The 12,060-nt window shown below is 39.7% G+C and overlaps 1 protein-coding gene across 1 annotated transcript in view; it reads left to right on the forward strand.

Annotated features, from left to right (window-relative positions):
* hk2 (hexokinase 2) overlaps positions 1–4,109 on the forward strand; it is a 43,887-nt gene extending 39,778 nt beyond the window's left edge. The window contains exons 17-18 of the mRNA XM_084551091.1: positions 1,977–2,213; positions 2,530–4,109. Coding sequence (XP_084407217.1) covers positions 1,977–2,213; positions 2,530–2,674 — 382 coding nt within the window. The 3' untranslated portion in view covers positions 2,675–4,109. The remainder of the gene's footprint in view (positions 1–1,976; positions 2,214–2,529) is intronic.
* The last annotated feature ends 7,951 nt before the right edge of the window (positions 4,110–12,060 follow it).

Below are 12,060 nucleotides of genomic sequence, written 5' to 3' on the forward strand. Positions count from 1 at the left end.
TGTGTCCGTGATGAGAAGTGGACTGTATTGTTGCACAGTTGAAAATCTGGACTATGCCATATTGGGGTATATCTACATGGTGATAGTGAGGATTGTGTGATTTTGTTTACTTTCCACCAGCCTGTCAGAGTTGAAATGTTTCTTTATTGTGGGTGGTAGGAAGGGAATATCTGCAGCTGAAGTGTTTTTGCATTGATTTTGTTCAAGGTCTATCCAGGAATTGTTGTGATTATCATTGTGTATCTATTGGACTGTGTATTGTAACTGGTTTGCTAAAAAGCAAAATAGGAATGTTGGTGCTTCTAGGCCACTTTGTGATTTTTTTCTTTTGTAGTGTTGTATTTAGGTGTAGATTTTGGATTTTGTAGAAGAATTTTGAAGTTGGTGAGTCAAGTGATTAGAACCAGTGGTCTGTGGGTGTCGTTGGGACCATCTATAAAAGATAATTGACTGGGCACATAACGGCATCCTTGAAGCTTGCCAAACAGCATGTCAATAAGGAGAGGAAGACCAACATATTTTGAAGTAACAAGAGCTTCGGGGCATCCACTTTAGCTCGCCTTGTTGACTGGAGACCCCATGACTGGAGGCTATAGTCTACAGAAACAATTCCAGCCTGTGCTCTTTGCTATGTGTCAAACCCTCTTTCTCACCCCATCACTTCCTCTCTCTCTCATCTACCGCCTATTAAATGAATAAAAAGCCCAATAACTAAAGAATGATCATGAATGAATGGAGATGACGAGACAAATGACTGAAAGGTGAAAATTAATTTCAAGAACGGGGAACAGATCACTGGACAGGTGTAGTGAAGTGATTCATGGGGAATGTAGAGAATGGAGAAGCAGAAATAGTCTCAAGTGATTGTGGAGGAAGATACACACTGAATGTGTGAACAGATCATCCTTATTGAATTTTCTCTTCAGCTTCATTTAAAGAACTCATGAGACAAGTTATTCCTCTGGTCTGATGTGTATATTTTCAACTGAGTACTCCAGGCATTGCTTGTCACCTGGCTAATACTATCGCCACATGGATCAGAGTGCATCTGAGAGCTGGTGATGCACCTTCCAGGGCAACAGTCACGATGCCCTGAATGTTGGGAGTGGCTTGGGATGAATCAGTCCCTGAGTGACTCAGCCAAAGCTCCCTCTCAGTGCAGAGGTGTGAAGATGGCAGGAACATTTCCTATGCAATCTAGAGGATTTTTTCTGGAGAATGTAGAGACTTACCAAAGACTCAAAGCTATATTATTGCCAAAGCGGCTTCAACAAGTATTGCTTGTATACTAAGTACTTTTGTCTGCGAAGGTTCTCAGTCATCCAGGTCATGGTATATCCAAAAAAGGTTAAAAAAAAAAAAAAAAAAAAAGGCAACTGGACTTGTAGAGTTTTTTTTTTTTTTTTTTAAACCTTTTTTGGATAAACTAAGTACTTTTGTAAATTAGAGATTTCAGTTTTTGATTTTAAATCTGCTAAAGGTTTTCACAGTGGATTGATTCTGCAGAAAGTGAAGGAGTCTGAAAACTTTCTGAATCTACTTTCCATCCATGATCTCACAGAGTCTTTATAGATTTTATATTTGCATAATCACCTCTTGATTGTCTGAGCTAAAAGACAAGAATAAAAAGGGCTGCATTCAACCAGCCTGTGTCAGGAATCCACTTAGTAGAGAAACAATCAGTGCTATTAATATGCAGGTGCAACTTAACTCATTAGTTGATTAAATCAGTGAACTAATGAACCTATGCCTTTTAAGCAGCTTTTAAACTGAACAGCTGAACATTGTGTGAAACCTGTCATTTTTGTATGGATGAATGCAGTTTAGCAGTGTTTTGTCTACATAATAGCATATCGACTGAAGTTCTCTCCATTAGGTGTTTTTATCACATTATATACTTTGTATGAATGCAAGTGCTGAAAGCAGCGAACCTTTATGTGTACAGCACCTAACTGTAATTCTCTCTGACCCCAAAGTGACCGTCTGGCCATGCGTCAGATTCGCTCAATCCTACAGCACCTGGGCCTCACCGGCTCCACATGTGACGACAGTGTACTGGTGAAGGAGGTGTGCGGAGTTGTTGCCCGCCGGGCAGCCCAGCTATGTGGGGCAGGTTTGGCCGCTGTGGTTGACAAGATTCGAGAGAACCGCAACCTAAATCAGCTCTCTGTCACCGTTGGAGTGGATGGCACCCTTTATAAGACTCACCCTCAGTAAGGAGAAATTGTGTTCTAACGTACAATTTTCTGCTTTAGTTGAAATAAGCACCACATTATCAAGATACAGAACTGCAGTTTAGATTTGTATATCAGCTCCGTCGCATTAGGTCTACCTCTTCAAGGATGGACGACTTGCAGGACCATAAGAAGTGTCCATCACAATATATGTTCAGTTTTTAGTAAATCTGGTTGTATTTACCCATACATAATTAAACATTAACATCAAAGAATAGATGAAGACATTTCCATGCGCCTGTTGTTCAGCACTTATCGTAATTTGTTCTTTTTTTCTCCCTCACTTATTCTGAAGTTTCTCCAGCATCATGCAAGAAACACTGCAGGATTTGGCGCCGCAGTGTCAGGTGACTTTCCACAAGTCAGAGGACGGAAGTGGGAAGGGAGCCGCACTGATCACTGCTGTAGCATGTCGGATCAAGAGTGAAGGACAACATTGAACACCCCCCCAATCTCCAAAGCACGGTAGACACAGAGCTACTATGACTGACCGTCTATAATAGGTCACCATGAATAGATAAATATTATCTGACCTAAGTTCAGTTTGTTTGTTTGTTTTTTTTTTTGTCTGTAGAATCATCGTGTTTTTAAGCACTGACATTTAGAAGGACTGTGATAAATTCAGAAATAGTAATCCATGTTGTATGGTCAAGAAGTTACACCTATGAAATGTGACTGTTACAGGCCCAATTTTTGACACTCCTTTTTTTTTCCCTTAAACTCTCAAGAAAAAGCTTACTCATACAGCACCTTTAGGATAGGTGCCTCTCAATAAAAGACCAAAGCTGAGCATAAAATACACTGGGCTGGGACTTGAGGTGTGATCTTTGCATTTAAAATACTTTCTGTCCTACTTTTCTCAATTAGACTCCATCTCTGACTAAATCTGAATAAGATGTGATTTGTTACAGTGAGTGTAAGGTTTTCCCATTACTTAAAATAAAAAATAAGCACAATACTGTAATTAAAATACTTTTCTTGCTGCCGTAACCCTTTGTTCTGTTTTTGTTAATTTAAAAGTTTGCCGTCAGATTAGTTATGCGGGGAGCCCGGCTCTCCGGCAGGATGAATACACACAAGGAGAACTTTAATACTGGTACAGGTACAAACATCAGGCAAATGAATAAACATGCACAGAAGGAGGCTGAAGCTTTCAGGAAAACACAGGGTCCAACAATGGAGGGACAAAAACAAGCAAGAATAAGTCCAGTATCAAACAATGCATAAATGCAAAGAGAGGGAAGAACGCCAGCAATGAACCCAGGAGACCCAACAACTGACAGAGGGAAAACAAATAGTCATTCATATGTCCCTGATTGGTATTGTCTCCATTATATTGATCTCTATTCTGATTCTGGGTATTTAATCCAGTTCTCCTTAAACATCGGTTCAGATTTAAATAGCTTTTGGTGAGAAATAGAAACACATTTTAAAATAAAAATGATAGTTTGAAATATTTGTCAGCATCATTTGTTCAACTTCGACATAAAAGACGAATGTCAGATCGACTAATGTATTTTGTACCTGAGCGGGAACTATTTCTACTGTTACACACTTGAACTCAGCCATGGTTCATGGAGTATAAACAGTTGCTCTTCTCACAAACAGTGGAAAGAAAAGGTATACACACTCACTGTTACAACTGAAAGTGAAGTATTTCAGAGTAAAGACATATAAAGTAACTGCCTAAGTGATCTGGAATATGTGTTTGGACAGCATGAACATCCTCCGCAACAAAGATTACTGCAGGCCGTGTACGTGTATTTACAGAGAAGACCAGTTTGATTTTGAGTAGAAAACAATCTGCGTTTAAAGTCGAGACTGAAAGCAGAATAACAACCTGGTGTTCAGAGCAGGGTTTTGTCTCCCAAGGATTGCCACATAGATTACTTGAAACTGACAATCTGATGCTGAAAAATGACATATCTGACGGATAAATGTTGAAAAGTTTATCAGGTCTGTTTAAGTGTAAGAAATGGAGTACGTGTAGTGACAGCATCTCCATACACAACACAAAGAGACAAACCACCATTCATACTCGCATGCACATCTCAGGTCAATATTGAATCGCCAGTTAATGTAACGTGCATGTTGTTGGACTGTGGGAGGAAGCTCCTGCAGGCACAACGAGAACATGCAAATTCTGCACAGAACCTTCACGCAGCGAGGCGCTGATCCTTACCAGTGCAACACCATGCCACCCCGGGTAAAAGTAAGATGTGTCTTACTTTCTTCTAAAATCAGTGAATTTAAATCGTCTGAGAAAACACAGGGACCATTAATTACTTACCTGGAGGGTGAGGTTTATTAAACCACTCTGTTAAGGAAGTAAAGGGCAAGGAATGGTGCAGCTGCAAGATTCAATTCAGTTTTTATTTATATGAAACTGATTTGACAAAAATAATCAAAATGGTTTCAAGACACTCAAGAAGAGAATCCAGAGCCTGAAACCCCCAGGACAAGCACACAGGTACACATGACATGTAAACATTTTCCATTTAACAGGAATAAGCCTTGACCAGTACCCAGCACATGTGCGGGTTCCATCTGGCCAGCCAGGTAGAGAAAGAGAGAAAAGACATAAAACTTGCATTCATACATTGAAGGATACCTGCAGAAAGGCACAGGGAGGCAAACACAGAGTTAATGACATGCAATAGTGGCATATAAATACTTGGAAGGAGAGTAAAGTCCCCCAACAGCTTAGACCCCTAGTAGCATAAACTAAAGGATGGTTCAGGTTTGCCTTAAAAGCAGAGTGTCCTTCTCCCCATCCCAGACTGGAAGATGGTTTACTGCTCCTATTATATTTACTTACTTTAGGAACTAGGAGCAAAATTCTGAAATGCCTCCAACACTATTCGAACAATTCTGTTATTGGTCGTAATCTTGTGGGAAAATTGGCTTGAAAATGTGGGTACTGGCATTTGCTGCTGTTCTGTGGTTCATGTGCAAATTTTCTATAAATGAACAACAAAAACAGCTTGAGCATCTGCTGTATATAATGAGAAGGCTTTGTCTGAAGCCCTATTTGCACAGGACTCGTTTTACCTGGGGACCTCCAGTAATTTGTAATAACTGAGGAGTATGTCTGTGATCCTAATCCTGTGCATATTGGCCATGTCCGGAATTTGTAAAGTAAAATGAACAAATTACCTACGAGACTTCTCCAAACACAGAGGTCCTGTGCAAATCAGTGCCTCAGTGATTTGGGATGCCTTTGTTTTTGTATTTTTAGGCCTGTTTCCTCTGCAGCGTTTTCTCATTTGTCACTTCAAGTATGGGAAGCGGTTTGGGGGTGCGTTCAGGAGGACGTTGCTACCCAGAAGAGATGGACACCCATTCAAAGAAAAAACAAGCCAAAAACAAAACCATCAGAAGACCAACATCTGGAAGGGGAGCCAGCGTAGAAGCACATATTGATGTAACTGATTGTGTTCCTTGAGGTTCATCACGTCGATAAAGGTGGAGCTTGACTCACAAACACATCAGGGAGTAATTTCAAAATCACGTGATGCCACCCGGGTAATCCTCAGCCAATAGAGGCTTTGTCACATTTATTGTACGGTATGGCTGCCCTCAAACAAAGCCTATCGCCATTAAAATGGCCTTGAATCATAATGTGTGTCTATCCAGGGGAAGTCAGTCTTTGTTGATCCAGGTGGCCACTACAATAGATTCTTTATCAACTGCTCTCGATTTAAGGACCTTATATGACATACACACATTAGCATAAATCAAGTGAGCTCAGTCAATATTTGTTTTCTAGCTCCCTTTCTCCTGCCTCCCGTCCACTTCACTACGGAACAATGTTCTTTTCTCAGATGGCACAAAAGCAGAATAGACTAACAGCAGCACACCATGACGCAATAGCGAAGTCTTTCCAGGGACTGCAGTTACCTCTTCTTGATTTACAGAGTCTAGGAAAGCACGGGGAATCTAAATTTATTTTCTAGAGGGGGAAATAATCAAGGCTCAAAGAGCAAGGATATGTCACACTGCTGGAGGGTGGGGGGATAAAAGGTACATGTTGTATAAAGACATAGGAAGACATTTAATCCATTTTATCCAGTGGAAAGACTTAAGAGTTCTGCAAAGATCTGGTGAGGAATGTAAAGTACTTTCACCTTTAAAAGGAAGCTTGATTAATTACCGAACCAGCAGGGGTGTTGTTGGGAGGGTCTGTTGCTTTCTTTGAAACAAGGTTTTTATTAAAGGCATGAACAACAGCATCAGGGTCTTATGGAAAAATGTTCCCGCCTAGTGTCGGGGATGTGCTTTTTGCTGCATAGCGAACACATGACATATTTCAAACCTTTTCATCTGATAGGCTCAGAGGTGAGCATTCCCCCTCCGCAGACAGCAAGCTGTCATCTTTTCATTTGCATAATATGCAGTCTAATTAGTGTTACTGTACTTGGCTTCACCCAACACCATAATCACTACCCGGACATCTATAATGAGTCCCTTGATTGGAGCGTGCCACACAAAGAACAATAATGAGACAGATGTTTGTGTTAAAATGGTTGGAATTCATTTTGTTAATTAGTGTGTTTAGTATTTTTAATCTATAGTTAAGACAATAGGTGAAGATCAATGTCATCATTTAATATGGAACAGTGGGCCCCTGAGTTCACACTCAGCCTCCTACATCATCTTCTTATCTCTGCATCTTTTTCTTTTGTTGTAGTCATTAGGATTTTTTCTTTTAGTTGTTCTATATCTCTGCTGCCATTTTGGGTCTTAGTAGTCTTTTATTCTGGAGATTAATAGAAGCTGCAATCTTTAGTTGTCCTTTAGTGACTGTGGCAATGCAACGTTATGAATATTTTACAAGTAGTACATACACTCAGTATGTGCATATGGTATGCAAAGCTCTGTCCTCTAGATATACAATGTAGTAGCAGGTGAATATAGCAGAGAATGTCAAGACTACATTAAAGAAGCACACAATAATGATAGCGAGTAGTCGTCCTTATAAGGAAATGCTATAAGGATGACTTATTACTGCGAACCGTAGTAAGCTGCCTAGGCTAGAACTGATTATAAGCATAGTCTGCAGTACCTCCACACGGAACTGAACATAAATAATATAGTGAATTACAATACAAACTCTATTTCTTCTCAGTAAGCACTGAAGAGACTAAGAGTATCTTTCACTACGTTTCAATGCTGTTGAAAGGGCACGTTTACACATACTGATTTGTATGGTCAATAGTTGTAAAAGGTCACAAAAACCAAAGGGAGGGGTATATCGGTTTGATGTAGTTAGTTAGAGATCATTAATCTACAGATAATGCTTAAAATTAGTATATTTTAATAATTCTAACACTTTAAGAATGGCTGTGTAACACGGCTGTGTTAAACTGAAAAAACGACTTCACATAAGATTAGATTATGTGAAAAAACTATTTTCTGATCTACAGATAGTATTTCCTGTAAACACCCCTTTTAAGTTTTAATTGAACCAGTGGTGACATCTCCCCTAGTCCGTGCATTTTCAACTCAAAGAGTAAATAAATGACACTTCTCACCATGAAGTTCACGAAACAGATTCTTCGCTCTCCACCTGAACTTTAGTGCCAATTATGCTGTCATTACCTTTCAAGTAAGGCCTTGATGAAACAGCAGGGAGGAGGTCTGAAAGAGCCAGAGGCATATGACAAGCTGGCAGGACATGATGACCGCCAGTCACTCTGATGCTTTGGGACACGGACGTGAAGGGAGGCAGTGCCCTGAGGGGGGGGGGATGAGGGCAGGCAAATAATTAGTTATCCCAATTAGTACTTTACACCTCAGATTTGATCAATTACATTTATGCTGGACTTTGTGCAAAATAGAGCATTTTCAGATAACGTTCATCACTGGCATGTGAGACATGTTACTAATGATTGCTCTGTTTCTCCTTGTAAACGACCTAAGATACGATGTGTTATCCCATATTACAGCTCACGGTTTTTAAAAGACACGAGTGGGTATAGGACTTTTCCACTGTCAATATCAATATTAAACAAGATCAATATTAAACAAGGGTTTACTTTCACAAGCCTTTTACTGCCTTAAGCAAACCTATACGATGTGCCTTCATTATGTATCCACATGTCCTGATCCGTCTACACTTTTTTATGGGCTGAACGTTTATCGCAAAGACACTTATCAGAGTTTTGGGAAAATGTCTCTTTTAGGCAGCACTATGCTTTTGTGTATTAAATCTTACTTTCATTGTATCCTCCATCCATTTTCTCAACCATGTGTCCTGTTCAAGGCTGCAGAGATCTGGATCCCAGCTCAGAATACACAGGACAAGAAGCAGGCCTCACACGGGACACGTAAGATGTTCACAGGGCTAAAATATACCATATGTTGTTTGTATTGAGTATGAAGTTGACATGTTGCACCAGAGGGCTTAGATTCTTGTTTCCAACTGCGTATGAGCTGTGATTAAGCTTTGCGTTAAAGAGGAGCTACAAATGTTAGCAAGCAGTACACACAGACAGAGAAGCCTTTGAGTAATCATTTATTTGGTAGCGATCATACAGGAAAAAGAAAACAGGCATGCAGAACAACGGAGATCATGATCACAATAAACATCAACACATAATGCAGGTTGCAGAATGCCGTCTGGCACGCACATGAACAATTAATGTAAGCATTTACATAAAAACCCCAAAATACACATGAGCCGGGATAGCATACAGTATTTAATACCTGTCAGCGTAGCAGCTAAACGTCAGCCTTTCCTTCAGCTCCTCAGCCACACCCACAACCAAATGCAGCAGTGTCACCCACCAGCGTTGCACCTGATGTGCTAGCAGTCGCAGTGCGAGGTAGGTCATAAGATGGATAAACAAGACTGCACGAAGATTGAACCACTTACAGACTTTGAAGATAAGACCAAAAAATTAAAAATCTGGGTCACACCAATTTGGAAATTGAAATGAAGATAAAGTTAAAAAAGCTACCAACAGTCAAATCATTTTAGACAATTTCTATTGCCCTATATGTATCTGTGTATTAACATACACTCACTTGCCAAAACATTAGGTACACTTGTGAAAACCAATGCATTCTCACATAACAGTCCTTCACTTAATCCACCTTCATGACTGTTATAATGTTCAGTTTATGTTAAAGTAGCACCAGAAAGGTGGTCATTCAGCTGGATGATCATTTTGGCTGTGTTTCAGCCAAACTACATACTTTTATCCAGCTTCCTCTAAGTGGTTTGTCTCTCTCTGTAATATCTCTCAGCTCATCAGTATCCTTCACTTGAACCTACAGACAAACACTGCCGTTTTGTTCGAGGCTGCAGCTGAGCTTCTTAGGCATGCTTTCACAAAAGTGGCAAACTTCAAAAAAAGCAATACAAAGAACCTTCAACACCAACATATCAATAATAGAACAGGTTTTCAAATAAAGAACATACTGATAGAACTCTTGGACGGAAATAGAAACAGAACTATAGTATCACAGCGAGTTAACCAGCACGGCAAAGCATAAAGAACGTAACGAACAGATACGGCTGGTCAAAGTTTTGTATTGCAAGCCACAAACATTATAGGCAACATATGTTTTGCTCCTCCTGAGTTGTCACAACAGGCAACAATGACTCTTTTCACTAAAAGAAATTAAACACCGTCTTCTGACACATAATCACAGAAATTCAACAGCGGTAGCAAAACTACAGCCACCTGTGGGACAAACGTACTTTGCCCATGACACTTGAATTAGTAAACTTTAACTTTTTATAGCTGGAAAGAACACATAAAATCAGTTCATGTTGAGATACAACAGAGGAAAGTATGCTAGTAAAAGCAGACAATGATCTGACCTGCACAACGACATAATCATAAATAAATGATAAAATAGGCCTCTCTAAGGCCCTGCTAATGTACAATAACAGCGCTGCACATGTTGACAAAGGCACGGAACGTGAACACATTCAACTTGCACCGCACTGATGACTGATTAACAAAAAAGATGGCACCAGAACACAAGGATCCCAAACACTACTACTTTAATATGAGGGACTTAGTACCGTGCTGAGATATACCGCATGTCTTTACATGCTCCACATCAAAATAGATACAGTATCAAACATAAAAGCTTGTGAAAATGTTTCAGAAAAATGTAACCATCCTCTGCTGAATGTAAATACTTTGTGCAATAGCTTGCATTTGCATCTTACATTTTTTAATATATTTTCTTATCTTGTTATTTTATGCTATTTGTATTTTACTCTGTCTCCTTGCAGCTGTCACTTTATGAGATCAACTGCAACTAAACAATTTCTTTGAGGGATTAATGAAGTATTCTTTTCTGATTCTGGTTCTGAGAGAAATGGTCAGATCCAGTGTTGACATTCATTAGGGCATTCGTAGGACATTCATCATGACGTTCATTAGGAATTAATATTTTCCAGGTTATTAAAGATTTACACAACTCCCTCTTAATCTCATCTGGGGCAGTCTAATCTGTTGGGAGGTCACATGAGGCTTTTGTTTTCCGACTGGATTATTGTTCAGATTATTAATGGTATCCTAGGGTCCATATAAACATCATGACTCTCTGCCTACTTGGAGTCAGAAGTTAACACTACGAGCGATTACGTCTACTTTCACACCTTGGTCGTTGTTCCAACTGGTATGAAAACAGCAGTTGCGCTCCGGAGCGATTTGTTTCCAGTGTGAACGCACAAACCTTGAGTTCTATGCATTCTGATGCTCCGTCTTCAGTGTGTTTATTTCCTGAAATCCAGTTTTTCTCTCAAAATTATGCCCAAACACAAATTGTTTGCACTTAGGGCCTTTCAGAACTTAGTCTTGATTGCCATATGAATCCGGGGTTAAATGTAACATTGTTGCAATGCAATACCCTCTGAATTAAAATGAAATACAGGTGTGAGCGCACCCTAAATTGCAAAAAAGGTGGACAAGTGCATGTACCAGTCCTGATGGTGACAAAGGTTGTGTGTAGGTCTCTTAGGGTTAGGGTTAGGATTTCATATTCCTACATTGAAAATTGCTTGTAGCCGTGTTCTCTGCTGGTCTGAACACACCCAAAAGAAGCAACAGGCGTACTGTGGCATGTTCCCCAAATGCTGGAAAAACTCAGGAAACGAGTGCCGTTTTAAAGGTAAACAGAGATCACAGCAAACATTGATCTGATTTAGGTTTCTTCTGCCTACTGCCCTTGGTACGAGTAAATAAATCAGTAAATAAAATCTCGTCTTGGCTTCCAGCACCTAAAACCCTTGCACAGCACCTTATGTGTAGAGGTAAACTCCTCTTTGATTATGTCCAAATTCACAATTTATATAGCAATGGTGATATCTTTCTTGCTTTAGCAGATCAAAATGCTAGAATGGACATTTATTTGTTAAATAAATAGGTTTGCTCTAGTTACATTCTTATAAGCTTCGTTTTTGTCTTTTTTATCACAATCACAAACAAAGCACTTCTAATCTTTAAGCAACACAAGATCAAGTCATTTGGTCTGGACTAAATATGAGATTAAGCTGCTGGTAAAGAGAGCAAAAAAAATAATATGCATTGTGTACATAAAACATGTGTACTGGGTATACGATTGTTAAAGGTGCTATCAGTAAGCTATGGCTCTTTTTGTCGACCACATGAAAAACAGCAGACATGTTCGCTCCTCCAAAATATTTGTTGAAAGCAAAGGGAAATACGTACCGACATGTCACTGACACATGTTCAGCTTACAACCTGTTAGCCAGCCAGCAGCACTGTACTGTAGAGAGGAGACCTGAGGCTGCATATCATCACTAGGAGGGGATTAGGGAACTTAGATCCCCAGTATCTCC

Source organism: Chelon labrosus, assembly GCF_963514085.1.
Source record: "Chelon labrosus genome assembly, chromosome: 9".
Lineage (NCBI taxonomy): Eukaryota > Metazoa > Chordata > Actinopteri > Mugiliformes > Mugilidae > Chelon > Chelon labrosus.